The 18,713-nt window shown below is 40.7% G+C and overlaps 1 protein-coding gene across 4 annotated transcripts in view; it reads left to right on the top strand.

The window, feature by feature from the left end:
* Window positions 1-18,713, top strand: part of NOD1 (nucleotide binding oligomerization domain containing 1) — an 849,510-nt gene that overhangs the window by 235,900 nt on the left and 594,897 nt on the right. For all 4 annotated transcript variants that reach the window (XM_044065019.1, XM_044065017.1, XM_044065018.1 and 1 more), the window contains exon 3: window positions 3,136-3,310. In XM_044065019.1, coding sequence (XP_043920954.1) covers window positions 3,136-3,310 — 175 coding nt within the window. The remainder of the gene's footprint in view (window positions 1-3,135; window positions 3,311-18,713) is intronic.

Genomic DNA, 18,713 nt, shown 5'->3' with positions numbered 1-18,713 from the left:
CTTGTTGTCTCGAGACAACCTAGTGTTTGTATTTTGTCATTCCCACTTAATGGCTCTCCCACATTTTGTACTCCACCTTGCCCTCATAGACATCTATATCCTACATGGCCCCACTGGTTACATTTAAAACATTTAACCCTTGGTCCTGGATGTGTACATGGACCAGTGGCTTCTCCTGCTACTGCCGGATTCTATTGGGGCAGTCTGGGCTGCCCACCATGGGTTCCCATGAACGGCACTGGGTGCCCCTTTTCCTGTGCAGTGATGCCCTGCTTGCTAGGTATAGGTGTCCCTTCTTCCCCAACTTATCTACAGTATTGCATTGTCTGTCACTTAACCAGATTCTCTTGTCCTCAGCCAGAGTGCTAAGGGCCAGTTCCTCACCAAAAAGTCTGCCAGCCCTTCAAATGTGGTGACCTGTTATCCCCTCACCCCCCCTCATGAAAGTAATTGCTTAGTTCAGCAACATATTCACACACACTTTCATCTGCCATGTGTCTATGCTCACAAAATGTTTTCCTGTAAGCTTCAGGTGTTCACTTAAAAAATTCTAGCAAACAGTTCTTTACAACATTATAATTTTAAACAGTCAGTATCAGACAGTTTGGAAAGAACAGTTACAGCTTTATCATGGAGTAAGGGGGTCAGGAACCTTACCCAGAGCCCTTGGTCAACATTATACTGGTTACATATCCTCTCAAACATATGAATGAAGCTATCAGAATTATCCCCCTCTGTAAATTGCAGAAGAAATTGACTGACCTTTTTTGCTTCTGGGTTTCAGTTACTCCCTTCCCCATTACCTCCATGACTTTGGTGAAGAGCATCTCCTTTTCATGTTGCCTCTGCCTTTCATTCTCCTCAGCCTCCAGATGTCTCAGTCTCTCTGCTGCTTCTATTTCCAAATGCTTGGCCTCCAACTCAAGTCTCTTTTACTCCAGATGGATTTTTAAGTCCTCTGTGGAAAGGTTGATCTGTCCATTTTCTGAGAGTTGTACATCTCCACGGCTAGTCTTATTGTCCTCCTGGTTGCTATTCGGTGATGCAGCTGTAACTAAAGCTGCAATCATGTCTACTTTAGTCAGATTGGCATGCATCAGTCCTTTAGCCTGGCACATTTCAGCCAACTAGCTTCTTGTCAGCTTTCCATACTCCTCTGCTGACATGCTTGCCTTCTCTTCCTGACCAACTAAGCTAACAAAAAAAAATAAAAGAATTGTGATATGAGTGTTCACTGCGTGGCTGAAACACCTTCAGTGACAACTGTACACAAGCTACAGGAATTCAATATCCACACTACTAAAAGTCAGTTAATATGCAATATGGCTGTCCCACCGCTGTCAAACAATTATGCAATGCCCCTGCACTGCCCCAGTAATCAAGGAGCCTCAGTCTTCACCACTAGCACCAGTGAGGGATGTACACATTGGGAGCATGACAAGTACACAAGCAATAAAGCACAATTTCCCTTAAGAGCACACTGAGATCAGTCAGTCTGGGGTTGGGTTCTCCCTCTTTCTCCAGATCCCCAATAAGACGCCCCACTGGCACAGCTATAGGGTTAAGATCTCAGCCAAATGGTCAAGACATAAACCTCCAATACCCTCTCTGTCCAACCAGTGCTTTGTGTCCTTGCACTAGTAGCTGACACACACACACACACACACACACACACACACACACACACACACACACACACAAACACACACTTTGAAATTTGATTTATATAGAAACACAGACACACTCCTGGGTAGGCTGGCATAGGTTTACTAGCTATGCCCCCTTCTGCCCAGACTATAAGGTAGTTATCAATGCCGCCAACCAGCTCTTTATCAACTACTCTAAGGCTCTTACAAAGGGTGCCCAGTCCTACTGTGTAAGGCTATTATTATCCAAATGGTGTGTGACCAAGACCAAGGCTATTGGAGTGGCCTATACAGTATCACCAAATACATATGCAAGTACTCTAAGAGCTTAAATATCTCTAAACAAAACAGACACAATTAAAAGGTTTAAATATATTTAATAATGAATAATAAAAGAACAAGATAATACTCAAACAACACAGTAACTACAGAGTTCAGAATCACAAGAAATATTTTAAAACAACATTGCAGGACAGTCGCAAATAATTACATAATACATCTAAACTAATATTCACTATTTTCCTATCTATATCTAAAATAAATCACTGTATCCTAGTTACTTACTATTAACAAGGCAAATGCAGATGTTGATGAGTGGATGTTTCCAAGTCCAAGGCAAGATACAAAATGCACCATCTATCTCTGAGAGAGTTCTTAAATTACTATCAGATATTACTGGTGGGTCAGCTGGATGACATCACTCTTTGTCACATGCCTTCAGTCCCCAGGCTAACCAGATACTTGACATAATTTAACACCTCTGTGTGAGAAATGCATGTCTTAGAACTGTACAGCTGCCATGATGTCATAATGCAATACAAACAATTTACATTTTAAACGTAGTAGTTATTTCTGTTTCAAGACAATAGAAAGAAACTTCTAGCTCTAGACATCCTGTCTCCGTGCTGAAGCTGAGAGATAACACAGTTGTAAACAATTTCAACTTATTTTCTTGAAGGTTTGCAGGTTAACTCTGTATGTTCCAGTGTCTATTATTAAAATATACATTTGTACAGGTATATAGTTTGTATACATTTCTGTTGTTTTCCAGTTGGGTACACTGTGGTTACATTCGTGAAGCTCAGTACATAACATACAGTTCAACACACACTTCTGCACCAGTAGTTTAATATACACATAACATAGTTCTCTTACATTTGTAAGACAAGCATATGAATCATATTAATATTCAAAAATGACATATGATTATTTACAAAATTCCAGATAGCTGGGCTGGCAGTGTCACAATGGTAATTAAAGGATCCTTCTTACTTGCTAAGTAGTATTCAAGTCATAAACATTATTTTCTGTGGCTTTTTTTATTCTTTTGCCAGTAAAGTGCATCGCTTGCATCTGAAATAATTGTTGTTGCAATGGTATTCTGTTCTAAAATGTGTGTGACTGCTTAGTTGAGAAGTTTTCTTTTAAATTTCTTTCTACCTTAGAGAAGACTAAATAGTAATACTGTATGTTGTATTGCTTTGTCTAGGTACGGAAAATCCTAGAATTGGTAGCAAGCAAGGGAGAAGAGGTCGCAGAATATTTCCTATTTATTCTTTATCAAGTCTCTGATGCTTTTGTTGACTTAATACCATGGTTTAAAGAAATTCATTATCAGCCATCTGAACAGATTAAGAGTAAACCTGTAGTTAACAGTGATCCTGGTAAGTTAAGTGTGTTATGTTCCTGTGCTGAAGTGTGTCTATATACATTTCTGTTTTTACGAGAGCAAAATGTCTTGCTTTACACAAATTTGCAGTTTTGTTTCTGTTACAGTGATGACTTTTCAACATTTCTATTTTATGTCAGTGTTCTGTATAACTACAAAATAGGCTTTCCTGTATCTTGTCCAAGTGTGTTCCAAAATATTCTAGTCATTGTACAGTTGTTATAATCTTACATGCATGCCTACAAAGACGTGAGCATTGGCATAAGACCAAAGATTTGCCTAGTCTTAACAGAATTTGCAGTTTATTCACAGCAGCCACATGTTTTCTGTGTCTTCCTGTTTTCTACATGTCCCACACTCTACCTATTCTTTTCTCCTCTCTGCTCTTTCTGGCAGCTTATTTTATTCATTTACAACTCTATATGTGGAGAAGTATTTTATTATATCTATAATGGGATTCATACGAACTCTTTTGAATGTTCATATTTTTGTAATTTAAATTTTGTTGTGTGTATACATATATATATATATATATATATATATATATATATATATATATATATGCATACTTGTATATATTATGTTTTAACTGTAAGGATGCTATTATGTACTGACATATACTCATATCTGTTTGTTTATAGTACTGTAGGAAGTGATTTGATGTTGTGTTTTCAGTCTTCATCAAACCTGTGGGTCTCTGTACTGACCTTGGAACTGACTCAGCTGTCAGCAAGCTAAAGATTCCAAGCTAGAGCTCCTCCCACCCTACCCACATTACCTAGCTCCTCTCGGATACCTCAGATTTCGTTTGCCGTGCAGAGCGAAGCATTGTGGTCAGGTTAAAGCTCCTCCTTGGGTATTTCTAGTGTTTGTTCCCACCAGTCGTATGTGGTTTTTCAACCATCTTCTGTTTCTCACTACCCTTCTTTCTGTTTCTTACTGCCTTTTTGTTTAAAAAAAAAATAGTTTTCTCTGTAGTGTTGTGTAGAGTTTTCTGCCGAATGATCATCGCATCCCTCTTTGTGTCTTCCTGCTTTCTTGCTACTATGTCAGATAAATCTGACAAGCCCATTGATTTTAAAAAATGTACTTCCTGTGGGCACAAGATCCATGTATCTGATGCCCACAGGGAGTGCATTTATTGTTTGCATGTTGCCCACCTTCAGGTGGTTTGTTCTGTCTGGAAGTCCTTTCTTCCTTGGGCCCTTGCAGATAGAAGAAACAAGTTGGTTCTCAGGGGTCTTATTCATCCTCCTTCTCCTGCTGTTGCTTCCATCTCAGGAGCTCAAACCCCCACCAAAAAGCCTAATGAGGTCAGTGGTCATAAGAAATGGTCCCTGGCCCCTATGTGTCGGTTGAGTCAGAGCCTCCATAAAAGGGCCCCAAGACCTTCAGAGCAGAGTTCCTCGGCTGTGATATCTGTTGCTTCCTCTCTGCCCCTTGCCCCAGCCTCCTCTTCAGGGCCAGAGCTTGTGGCACCGAGTGTGTTTCCTGTAGATATCACTTCAGACCCTCCTCTGTGTCCTCGTCCATCAGGTTCTATCAGAGAATGAGGTGGACAGACTGAGGAAGTTTCTCCGTACGCAGATCCAGATGGGGATCATCCCAGCTCCGTCCCCTATGGGATCTGCGAGCAGAGCGTCTCCATGCAGGATAGTTTTTTCTTCTTTGATCCGGCCTGCCATTTTGGAGTTCCCGGATCCACCTGTCCTTGGAGCTGGTTCATTGGGTCCGATAGTCTTTTGCCTCTTCAAGACAACTGCTTCCTTGACTCACTCAGTTTCGACCAGATCTGTGCCGAGCATGTCTCAGAGCCAAAGCCTCAACTTTGAGCCTGGGGGGATGACTTCAACTCCACCTCTTGGAGTTGTCACTTCCCCTTGGTGCCTCGGCATTCAACAGCTAAGTGCTGACTTCCCACTTGGAGTGGAGGGCTGCTGGTGCTGGGGACGGTCTGTTCTTGATCCCTCGGGACAGGGGAGGTTTCCTCAGGACTCTGGCAGTCCTTCTCCCTTTGAGGTGGTGATGAGGGTCCTCTCTGCTCCTAGGAGACCTCTGTCTCCTACAGTTTTGGATCCACCCCTTCCCCTCCTGAGCTCTGGGTTGGAGATCTCTCCTCTGTCACTGGGGCAGCTGGCTCCTCAGGGCCTGCAGACTCTTCCACTGAAAGCCTAGATTTCTTCCGACACCTCCCCAGAGCATCCCACTGAGGAAGTTCCTCTGAAGGAAATGTGCAAAAGGGCACCTAGATTCCTCAGAGGAATCTCTCATGACGGGCACTGACTTTGATGAAGGGGAGGGGTTCCCTAGATCTCTACCCGACGTCTCCTTTGGAGATACTTTAGAAATCCTCCACCAGAGCGGTGGCTGGTCAGCCATAAACCCCACCCCAGATGAGTTAGTGTTCCTAGAGGCCTTCAGAACTGGGCCATCTACATCCTTGGTATCCCCCCTGCAGACCCCCTGGTGTACCTAGTGTCTGCAAGGGCATGGAAGGAACCAGATGCTGCAGATCCTATTCCTAAAAGAGTGGGCAAAATTCTTAGTGCCCCCCAGAATAGACCCCACTGAACAAAGGGTATCCCAGTAGATGCCGTTGTGGTTGTGGTGGCCACCAAGAAGAGCCTGCCCAGGAAAGCTTTACTGTCCATCCCCCTAACAGGGAGTCTAGTGCTATGGATAGATTTGGAAAACAGTTCTGTACTTCTTCCACTTTACTCTCAGAGCATTGAATTACTTTTCCCACTTTATGAGGCTACAGAGGGACTTACTTAAGGAACTCTCTAGCTCTAGCCCTGACTCCATGATGATGGAGGAACAGACTTCCTTTACCTCTCGTATTGCCACCCTTCAGTCCATTTCCAGTGCGTCCAGGCTGATCTCTCACGCAATTGAGGGCACCAATAGGGTGGCCGGTGCTGGCATTGCCATTCGGTACCATGCCTGGATGTGGCTGTGTGATTTCACAGAACCCTTCAAAGCATTATTTGTCAATGCCCCCATTGATGATTCCTCCCTCTTTGGACTGACTGTTCGTGATGCACTCTCCCACAGTGAGAAAGATGGAAATACCCTCTCTGCCATCGGAATCTTCTTCTCTACCCCACAAAGGTCCTTCAGAAATCAGCATGGGGGAAAGAAGTTGTGGTTCAGAACATCCCAGGGTCCTTTCCAGGATGCTTAGGGAGATTTTTCCACTACGGGTAGATGCCACCCTCTTGGCAGAGGGGGTCTGCTGAATTAGTGGTCTGGGGGTTCCCCTTCGGAGAAATCCTTGAAGCATCCCTGAGGCGTTGCCTGACTGTCCATCTCTGGAGGCAGTTGGGGAAGCCTGGTTAGCCATCACGAATGACCGATGGGTGCAAGGTATCATATCCAGAGGTTACTCCATTCCAATTTTAAATCTGCCCAAGCCAAAACAACACCACCCTGATGTTCCACCCAATCAAAGGGAGGTGGCAACTTTGGAAATTGCAAAGTTCTTCAAAAAAAGAGTCATCCAGGAGGTCCTGTCAGACCAGCATGGATCCGGGATTTACTCCCAAGTCTTTTTAGTTCCAAAGAAAATGGGATCTCAGGCCCATACTCGATCTAGCTTACCTGAACAGTTCAGTCAAATGCACGAAGTTCAGGATGCTCACGGTTTAGTCCATTTTTCCCTTTCTATAGAAGGATGACTGCATGTGCTCGATAGATCTCAAGGATGAGTACTACCATATCAAAATGAACAGACGCTCCAGAAAGTATCTCCATTTCAAGCAGGGAGCCAGTCACTACCGGATTTATGTGCTTCCATTTGGTTTCACCACAGCCCCCAGGGTGTTCAAATGCATGACAGTAGTTGCAGTTCACCTCATACTTCAAGGATTCCATGTGTTTCCTTACCTGGATGACTGGCTACTTGTTGCGCCATTCAGGCATCTACTGGTTCAGGCTATGGATTTTCTCTTGCAAATGGCCCTAACCTTGGGGATCACTATAAACCTTCAAAAGTCACAATTTCAACCTGTACAAGTGACAGATTGAATAGAAGCCCACTTGGATACAAACAAAACCCTGGCCTATATTCCACAGGACAGGATTTTCTCACTACAGACACATATCAGACAAATGCTAGCTGTGCCAGTTCCTCCAGCAAATTTTGTCCTCAAGGATCTGGGTTCTGTGGCTGCAACAGTAACCTTACTACCAACAGCTCGCTTACATATGAGAGTCCAGCAGTAGACATTGTCAGTCCAATGGTCCCTTCTGCATCATTCCCTGAATTATCCTATAAGACTGTTTTGAGTGTGCAGAAATTCTCTTTTGTGGTGGCTTCACAATCCAGAAGTGTCTCAGGGCTGACCTTTCATTCTTCCCACCCCCGTCACCACGTTGACCACAGATGCCTCCCAGCTGGGGTGGAGGGGGCATTACCTGGGAAAGACAGTTCAAGGGACGTAGACTCTCAAAAGACCAATCTGCATGTCAGTGTCCAAGAGATGAGGGTGGCGCTTTTAGCGTTGCAAGCACTTCACTCCCTTCTTCCTCTAGGGACAATTGCGATTCAGACCGACAACATGTCTGTTGTGTGGTACCTCAGCTAGCAAGGTGGAACCAAGTCCTATCCTCTTTGCCAAGAAGCAATTAGAGTGTAACAGTGGGCTATTTCTAACAACTGCCTTCTAGTTGCAGCGCACATTCCTAGGTAGCACAACATATTGGCGGACAGGCTCAGCAGAGTTCTGTTGACGCCTCATGAGTGATCTGTGAATCAGTCAGTGGCAAACAGGATTTTCCTCAGATGGTGTCAAACCTACTGTGACCTCTTTGCCTCTCCCTTCAGCAGCAAGTGCAGCAGGTATTTTGCCCTGATCCTTCCACAGGGACAGTCAGCAAGAGACGCTCTAGTCCATGCTTGGCCTCCCAGTCTTCTTTATGCATTCAACCCTCTTACTGTGATTCCCAGATTTCTTCAGAAGGCATGCATGTTGAAGAGCAAAGTGATCCTCATTGCCCCCTTTTAGCCTCAACAAGTTTGGTTCACCTTCCTGTGATCTCGTCTAATTTGTAGACCAAAAACAAAAACAAAAGCCAGCAACTGTGAGCTGTGTAAATAATTTAATAAAAAACAACAAGAAATAACAGACCGGTTTCAGCTGTGGAATTAACCTAGCCTTCATCAGTGTTAGCTTACCAAAGCATCTTGAAGTCCTTACATACATTTACAAATAAATAATCATAAGATTTCATTGGTGAGCTCATGAATATTCATAAATGTTCCTAATCATAAATATTCATTAAGACCAGGCTAGAACAGTCCACCTAACTTTACAATCCATTTTTTTCTTTGGCATTTAATTTACTGTGCCATCCAGATTTGTTGGATCTGTCACCTACTATTTTATCAATAATAGTAAAATTAAATGTTGCTGTGGTGTGTTTTAAAGTGCGTTTGTAAAGGGCATTGCTCAACCTTTTACATTTAACATCACTAAGGTGTTCAGAAATGCATAATCTGAGGGGTCTAAATGTCTGTCCTATGTAAAATGCATGGCAGCTACAGGAAGCCGTATATATGATCCAATCTGTACTGCAATTTGCAAAAAACTTTATATCAAATATGGTCCCACAATTACTACTAGAAAATTGTATAGTTTTCAACACATGTTTGCTATGGCTGCAATGACCACATGGCATACAGCCAACTAACTTATCTCCAGAAATAGAAGTTTGGATCATATTGTGATGTATTGAATCATGTTGATGTTTGTAATGGTTGAAATAAGATCCAAGATTTTTCCCTTTTCATCTAATTTGCCCTCCATGGACCTTGGATCAATGTCCAGACCTTCTCTCTCACCCCTCAGGGCAACTTCATCCAGATCTTCGCAACTTGAAACTAACCGCATGGTTTCTCAAATTCTGATGATGGCTAGGCAATCCAGGCTTTCTTCCCCCAGTTCAAAATATTATCATTTCCTCCCACAAGTCTTATGCCAGGAAAATTTATAAAAAGTGAAAAAAGTTTTCCATTTAGGCCCAGCAGCATCACAATGATCTGCTTATGGTGCTTGTTTTGGCAGTCTTGGACTTCTTAGCTGGTCTTTTCATTCAGGGGGCATCTTCTCTACTGTTAAAGTTCAGTTGGCAGCCATTTCTAATTTTCACGCTGGGGAAAACGCTGCTTCTTTAGGATGTTCTAGACTTTGCAAAGCATTGCCGAAAGGTGTGTTCCATCTTCGACTTCCTATCAAAGATCTGAGTCTTCCATGGATCTTACATTGGCTCTTCAAGCTCTGACCTTGTCCTCCTTTGAACCTGCTGCTAAGGCAGAAAGAAATTATTGTCCTGGAAAACTGCCTTGTTAGTAATAATTACTTTGACCAGGAGGGTTTCAGAGCTTCAAGAATGGTCTTCCAAACCCCCCCTATCTTATTTTCAGAATGACAAGTTACTTTACTTACTAATCCTTTCTTGTCAAATGTTGCGTCAGTAAACACCATTAATCAATCCATTAATCTCTGTGTTTTTTTTTTCCAAATTTTCAAAATAAGGGTGCACATATATATAAATATATATATGTATATGTATATGTATATATATATATATATATATATATATATATATATATATATATACATACATATATATATATATATATATATATATATATATATATATATATATATATATATATATATATGTGTGTGTATATATATATATATATATATATATATATATATATATATATATATATGTATATATTGCACCTCTTAGACGTCAGTAGACAATTGTGCATCTACCTGGATAGGACTAAATCTTTCAGAAAATCTGATTAACTGTTTGTGGCTTTCTCATATTCCAAAAAAGAGAAAGTTGTTGTCAAAACTACTATTGCTAGATGGTTAAGGGATTGTATTTCTCATTTTTATTCATTGAACCATTTCTCATGTTTATTCATTGAGCAGTGTTCCTTTACCCAGTCCAGTCAGAGCTTGTTCCACGAGATTCATAGTCACACCCCAGGCCTTCTGGTCCAGAGTTTCCTTAGAGGATATTTGTGCAGCTGCTTCATGGGCATGTTCTCACACTTTCATTTTGCATTACAAACTTGATATTATCTCCAGCAATAGGGCTGCTTTTGGCTCTGCAGTATCCTGGAATATCCTTCCATGAATCGTCCAGATCCAAGTAGCTGGGGACTTTGTCCCACAGGTTTGATGAAGACTGAACAGACAACATCAGATAAAGAAGTTGGGTGCTCGCCATAATGTTCCATCTGTGTTGTCTGCTTCAGTCTTCATCACCCTTCCATCCCTTCTTCCTCTTTCCTTATATCTGAAGGACCTGATGGACAAGTCTGGGAACTTTTCATTTGTTCCTGTTTTGAGCACTGAACATTCTTTTAAACTTTAGTTTTTTTTTCTTTTTTTAAGTATGTATTTTTTCTTCGGGGAAAACTGGCAGCAAACTCTATCTGAGGTGTCTGAGAGGAGCTAGGCAGTATGGGTAGGGTGGGCAGAGGTCTAGCTTGGAATCTTTAGCTTCCTGATGGCTGAGTTGGTTCCAAGGTCGGAACCGTGATGCACAGGTTTGATGAATACTGAAGCAGACAGCACAGATAGAATGTTATGGTGAGTACATAACTGCTTTTTTTCCACTTATTGTATATTTTTGTTTTCATGGCATAGGTTCGTCTTGAACAATAAATTTCACCAACTACATTTTACTTACTGTGGCCTTAACCGGTAATCTGTAGAGTGCAAGAATTATTACCTTGTTCCTGGAGTCTTTCCAAAGGCTGCAAACTTGAAGTTTGCTGGTTCTTTTCACTGCTTTCTTGTTCTGCTTCTGGTGGCTCAGTTTAGTCATAGCAAACTACCCAAGTGTATTTAAGGTTCTGTGTCCATTCTTTCTATTAAATTTAAGCTGCCACTTCTCTGCTGTTTCTGCTGTTTTCAAAAGCCTTTGCCAAATTGCCTTCACTGTTATGTGCCTCCAGTCCTGCTTTAATGTCATCTCCCAAAAAAGTTACTCTTGTTTTCATTATCCATTATTATGTCCAAAATGAACAAAATGAAGGAGCACTGGCCCCACTACTAACCATCTTCACATTTGACAGAAGCTCCCCAACCCTCAATATCACTCTCTTGATTCTTCCATTTTTATCACATTTCTTACCCATTTCACTATAGCTTGCCCAGTGGCCTCTTGTGAGGAATGACATTGTAGAGCTTAATGATTTCCAGATAATGATATTATAATAGTCCCAAAATTTCCCTTGGCTGCCTCTGCAGTCACCTATTTGTACAACCATATGATTATTTGACAGGACCGTTTGGCTACAAACTCATATAGATTCAAGTCCTGGAGGTGGTTTTCTTCAGAAATTTTTCCAAACTCTATTTTAGTATCCTTTCCATACTTTCCTCCACAGGTGATGTTAACTAGCCTCCAGTTTTGCTTGCTTAGTTATGTTGCAGTACACCTGTTCAGTGCTTTTACTCTTTTCACACCACTTCCTCTGTTAAGAATCAGTTAAGTAGTGCTGAGTGACTCTGTAAATACTCCTTACAGGTTTTTGAGCTTTGTCCTCTCTGAAGTTGTCTTCTCACCACCCGCTTGTCTGTCATTCTGTCTCTGAATTTACATCCCTCACTTCTTATCCCACTTTGCCATTCTAGCACTCTTCCTTACATTTCCCTACTGTGTAACAATCCAAGTAATTCATTTAAAATCCCTGTTTGTTCTTTTGAATAATCTTTTAGTTGATTTGTTTCCATTCCCACACATCATCTTCCCCAGTTTCTAAAGACTTGTTTGTGTTTCCTTTATGCCCTTGGCTAAGGCCCATTCTTCATTTTTACTTTCTTGGCCTCCTCTGGCCTTCTTATATTTCCTGCTTGTTGTCCTTTTTTTCTTCCACATCTTATTTTTATTCCTGGTTCTTGCTGTTTTTTATAGTACTTTTGAACTGTATTGATTTCTTTTTTCTTTTGTCATTCTTTTTGCTGAAGTCTTTACTCTTTTTATTTATTTTTTTCTTTCCAGTTGTTATTACCTCTTATAAACTCATTTACATATCTTATCAGTGGAGGCTCGTGATATTGGACTGTAGCCCCCCCCCCCCCAACAAGCTGAAAAACAAAATAAAAAAATCCCCAGTGGTAAATCAAAAATAAAAAAAAGTCCCGGAACAGCACACATGTGTGCTTGGAAACTTGAATCCAGACTGCTGTTTAACCAGTCCAGATTCGGAAAGAAGGCAGCTGTCTACAGATGGCCTAGAAGTCTATGTGGTTACAACCGCATAGACTGGAAGGGAATCAGACTGTCTGCAGACGGTGCATGCTCAGAACAAGCAGAGGCAGTGCATGCATGCGTGAGAGCAGACTTTTGAATGGGGAACTGTCCTACGCCAAGAAACAGGAGCACAGGGAAATTGGCTGTGGCTTGGCTTATTTATTCTGTGGACTATTTATTCCAGCACCAGGAGGAGGACTGCTCAGGTACTTGGGGAAACTGGCCCAGGAACATAGTTTGAATTCCGGCTCAGGTGTGTGTGTGTGTGTGTGTGTGTGTGTGTGTGTGTGTGTGTGTGTGTGTGAGTGAGAAATGCCCCAGTTAACTATAACTGGTGGCTAGAGAGTAACTCAGGCTCAAACCCTCAACCTTGGGGGCAGGTAGCAAGAGCCTGAATTCCCTACCCACCACCACTTCTGAAAAGCATTCAGATTTTTGCCTCATATTTTTGTTCTGTTCCTCATAAACTGTGGTTTTCTGGATTTTGAATTCACTAAATAATGACAGACATTTGAATTTCAGGCTTCATATTCTTCAGAAAGTGCATGGTAACACAAAACATTTTATTCTAGCAATTTTCTAAGGTTATGATATCAATATTTGAAATGTGTCCCTATTTTGGGGGCTGTATTCCCCCATTATTGGCTTTGTGCAGTTTTTTTTGTGCTAAGAGGTTGAGAGCTATGGTGAGAACTGAATTCACTGGATATGTTTGGGGGCTGTATTCCCCCATTATTGGCTTTGTCCAGGTGTTTTGTGCTAAGACGTTGAGAGCTGTAGTGAGAACTGAATTCACTAAATGATAGCTATTTAAGTTTTAGTCTTCCTGTCTTTCAAGAACAGCTGATTTGACATAGTGATATGTTGCTCTGACTGTAGTGCACAGGGTCCTGGGTTCAAGACTTGGCAGTGAAATGCATGGCGGTAGCACAGCATTTTATTCTAGCAACTTTCCAAGGTTATACAAGCAATGTTTTAAAGGTATCCCTGTTTTTTGGGCTTTTGTCCCCCCCAATAAATTTTGGCTTTTCCAGATTTCTTGTGCTCGTGCTGCAAAGTTGAGATGTACAGTTGAGTGTCGAGTAGATATTACAAGGAGCTAAGAGCTTCAGGGGAAGAGAAGTTTAGTGCTGCTTATGCTGAGTCTACTTGCATTGTTAATAGCACAACAGGTAGTGTACTTTGATGCAGAAGGCTGTGGGTTCTGCTCCCACAGTATGTAGATGCATTGCTGATACTGTACTGTGTTGTACTTTTAAAAGGGGTGGATGCTGCCGTCCTGAGAATGTCCTGTTTGGCGGAGATACCTAGTAAATATCAACCTGTTATCAGCTTGCCATCCATTCCCTATTGCAATATTACTAGCTTATCATTTTTTTTTTGCAATATGGGTAATTTATTCCTCAAGGGCAACAGGCACTTTATTTGTAGATGAAACAATGAAATATAAAGCTGTTTGCTAGCAGCAACCTTTTCATTAGTTACAGATCTCTTTAATGTGGAATTATTTAGATGACTTTTACTTCTGCAGAGATTGTGCATATTTACTGAAACTGGTGGATTGTAGACGTTTGAATAGACTTTTATGATGGAAATGTTCTGAATTGGGCAGTTTTGTCATTATTGGTGCATGCAGTTTGTTTCATTGTTTACTAGAAAATGTTCCAAACAATAAATTTAAAACACCCTCTAACAACTGTACTGTATTATACAAGGACTATAATTGAATACAATCAGGAAGGTGTCAAAGAACACATGTATGCTTCGTGTGCAAGGGACCTATGATTTGAAACCAGCCTATAGTTAATCTTTATCTGACAGTGGCCAGATGCATTTTCTTTGAATGTGGGTTTCAGTGCTGTTTCAATGAATGGGAGTTTCAAGGGCAGAGAAGCTTTAATGCTAAGTCTGTTTTCATTGTGAGACTGCATTGCTTTGTTTAGCAGATGTCTATTAGTGTTTCTGCTGTAAAATGTAAAATAAAACTTTTAAATTGAATCCAAGTCATCATAGAAGTAACAGTGTTTATGGTAAACAGGGTGAAATAGCCAAGTAATAGGACATTGGAATGGCTGTAGAAGGAAGCCCCATTCGACTATGCTTTTTTTAGGGGGAAAGGGCGGCAAACGCAGACAGCCCCGGCTGAACTGTACCTATCTACAGTCCAGATTTTTGCAGAATGAATAGATTTTTTCTTATTATTTTTGGTTTGTTCCTCATAAAATTTGTGGTTTTCTGGCAAATCATTTGGGAATGAAGTCACTAAATAATGACATACATTGAGTTTCAGACTTCCATACCCTTCAGAAAAATGCATGGTAAAGCAAGACCTGTTATTCTGTCAACTGTCTAAGTTTATACAAGAGCAATTTTTAGTACTGTCTGTATGTTCCCCCAATATATTTGGCCTTGTCCAGATTTCCTGCATTAAGAGGTTGAGAGGTACGTGCAAATAAATAGCTTTATAGAATTAGGTTTATCCAAATCTCACAACTGTCTCTGACTTTGGCTCAAAATGTTGCTCTCCCCCTAATAATCCCTTCGCAAAATGGCAATTTTGGAAGAAAATGTGGAGGGTTTACAATTAATAAATAATTGTAATGATTAGAGTTATAGTTTTATTTTGTTAAAGAAATGCATGTAGATTTCTTATTTTGTCAGCTGCTCAACTTAACAGTACTAATATTAAAAAAGCGTCCCTTCTTTGCCAGGTTCCCAGCTGTACTGTGTGGCTATTTTATATTTTTGCATCACATTTTTGGTCCATATTTCATAAAATTGCTGTTTTCTGTCAAATTAGTGGCAAATTATTAAAGACTGAAGTTAGAAAATAATGACAGACATTTGAGTTTCAGATTTTATACCCTTCAGAAAATTCATACTAATGCAAAACCTACTATTCTATTATCTTTCTAAGTTTATAAGAGCAATATTTAAAAAAATGTCCTTATTTTTGGGCCTTTGTCCCACTTCTTCTTATGGCTTTGGCCAGATTTCTTGCTCTGAGATTGAGAGATATGACAAATGTGTCAGGGCCATCACAGTCAGCCAGAGACATTTCAAATTGTGACATACTTGTTGCACCCCACTCCCCCATGTAGTGAGTCTGGATGTGTCCAAGCAAGGCAAGGAGCAGTTATGCAGTGTAAATGTGCAGAGTATCCCCCCATCCAAGGTAGACACAAGTACTACAGTGGCTTTTCATCTGTCCCTGATTTTGCAGAATGTCCCGGTTTTCTGTCATATTTTTATACTGTTGATTTATGCTTCTTATTATCCAGAAAATGCATGTTGTTGCAGTCCCTGTTGCTCTGTGTTTAAGTAGCAATGCTTTAATGACCATTAGGTAAGCTTGTCTGAGATTGTAAAATGCAAGTAAGCTTTAATAAGCATACTGTTAAAGAATTACCAACATTGAAAGCCTTTTTGTTGTTGCCATGCAGATAATATTTACATGACTAGATAACGTATAAGCCTTGGGTATTGAAATGGATGTGACAGTATTTGTAATAAAGGACAGGATTACAATATTTTCAGAAGCTCACTACATTTGTTGGAGAATTGCAGTCATCTTTGCAGGCTGTAGCAGTAAACTAAATAGAATGCCAATCTATCATGTGTGTTCCATTACCTGTGCAGTAATCCTTTAAGAAGTTTAGCTTGCTTCTTGTTTGCTGTTCATTTTTTACTTTGATCACGTTTTCCCCAAGAAGCAAGTAGAAAGATAGTTGTTGTCAGGCAGCAGGTCTATTTTGGGGAAGAAACATTTTTACAAGTTGGGGGTATCACAGAGATTGCTACTTTCAGCATGTTACTCTGTACTTTTATAAAGCTGAATATAAGTTATAATTAGAACTGCAGTGCAAGAAGTGGTTTGATTTGAGTGCTGCTTGTTTTATTTATACTTGATTTTGACTGGCATTCCAGTAATGTATTTAAAAAGTAATTTATTTTTTCATGCCTTACAACCTTTTTGTTTCAATGTCGATATTAAGTAAGCTGTCATATAGCCAATGCATTGAAATATTTTTTTCTTCTACACTTCATTTTGTCTTGAGTGGACTCTCGTAAGGATGGTTTGGCACCCAGGGCAGCATATTTAATTAAAGTCCCAGTTTTTTTTGGAGCATAGCTCAACCCCTTTCTAGTTGGTCACACCCCTTCCTGTTGGCCCCACCCATTCAGCTGTCTCCAGAAGCCCCCCCCCTTTTATTTGAAATCACCAGCCGCCGCTGCATCTTATGTCCTCTGTGTTCCATATCACCTCCTTATTATTTCTACTATTTTGCCATAGTATGCATGTTTTCATAAGTACTTGTGCCCTTCCTACCCCCTTTATTTCAGTGATAACCCTATGGTAGCATAGTCAGTGCCAGGGGCACTCTTGCTTCAGCCTTTTTTACACACTTTCACAGTCTTGCCTTGCAGAATACAGTATCCAGCATCTTGTTCCTAACTTGTCCAAACTTGCTTTGAAATTCCCCTTTCTTCCATTGTTTCTTTTTAACTATGTAGGTTTCCTTGATTTCTATCAAAGTTGGAATGGTGCTGTTAGTTTCTGGAAGGTTGGCTTCTTCTGTGTAAATAACATTTCCCTTTGTAAATGTTTTCTTGCCCTACACATTGTTTATCCTATTCGTAATTATCTCGTATTGCCATGTAGGTGGATTCACTGGTCTGCATACACAAACATTTATTTTTTTCTCCTCCTGTTTTTACTGCTAGTCCACTGACTTTAGGAAGGCGTCTCTTCTTTAATCTACCCATTCTGTGTCTCTTTAACTACCATATCTTTTTATTCTACCATTCATTACTGCATGCCTTCCCTGACATACACTGCAACTCATCCTCGATTTTGCCTGTCTCGTGTCTTTATTCGGACAGCCGAACTCTAGTCCTTTTTGTCTGCCTGTGTCTTGTGTAATCCTACTTACTTCTATTACTTTTGATTTTTCTTCCACTGCATTTACCTGCAGCTCACTCATTTTCTTTACAAAAGTTTGCATATTGCTAGCCACCATCTTTGTTTCTTTTTTCATCCTTGCTTTATTAACCTGTCATTTTCTCTTCTTCGTTACTCTTGTTCTTATTATAGCTACTGTACCATGTCAATCCTTCTACCTCAGAGTATCACCATCCTGATGTTCCCTTCTAAATTTTCTTTCAGCATCTTGTCTACCCTTTAGGCAAGGTGGAATCTGTTTCTGCCAAACAGATTTCTTCGCAGCCCTAGGTTCTTACCCAGTTTCCATTTATGAGTGCCTGTTCTTCTCCCAGTCCCTCAGGAAGCAGTTTCATTCCTTCACTATTTTCTTCCTAGATTTGCAGGCTTTGAGTACCCTTCGGACCTCTGAAAATGCCACACTCCCTTGCTGCTTGCAGTCCTGCATCGTACTTTCTAGATCCTTCTGACATCCTTCTCTAAAGTCCAGTTTGCTTGGTCATTACTCCTTATGTATAATATTTATGGGGGTCCCATTCTTTGTTTGATAAGTACAAGTACATAGAAATATGTACTAAGTCTAAAATTGCCGTATCTTGGAGAATTCCCTCTTCCTTGAGATATGGCTGTATCTGAGTTAATGTATACACGTGTCAAGGATGTGGGAATGCTGTCTCCACGTCAGATGGTCTTTCCCTCTGTTAGAACGTATTTTGAATGTATAGAATTGAGTTTCATACTTTGCTGTTATTTTACAAGGTTTATACTTTCATTTTTTAGATATCTGAGACTCTGTCTTGCGTCTCAGACTTCTGGTAGTGCACCTACGGTATGTGAGTGTTCTTCATTGCTGCTCCACTGTAGACTCTGTGGTTCTTCCTAGCTACACAGATAGTATTTCTTTTGTGCTTTGCCAACCTACCTAAATCATTATCTCAGTGATAGCATCTCCCACTGCTAACAGTTTCCTTGCTTGTACTTTCCTTAGATTTATCTTATGCCTTCTTCAATTTGACATCCCTTTAGATTCTCATTTGTTCCTAATCTCCATCTCTTGCCTGCTGATGCTTTTGATAATTTGCCTTGTTGCTCCTGACCAATTGTTTCACTTGTGTTCCTTCCCACTGTTCTTGGATTCTGCCTGCCTTACAGCCACTTCCAATTAGTTTCT

Source organism: Protopterus annectens, chromosome 3.part0, assembly GCF_019279795.1.
Source record: "Protopterus annectens isolate FY-2018-M chromosome 3.part0, PAN1.0, whole genome shotgun sequence".
NCBI classification, from domain to species: domain Eukaryota; kingdom Metazoa; phylum Chordata; order Ceratodontiformes; family Protopteridae; genus Protopterus; species Protopterus annectens.
This window is presented reverse-complemented; position numbering and strand designations above follow the sequence as displayed.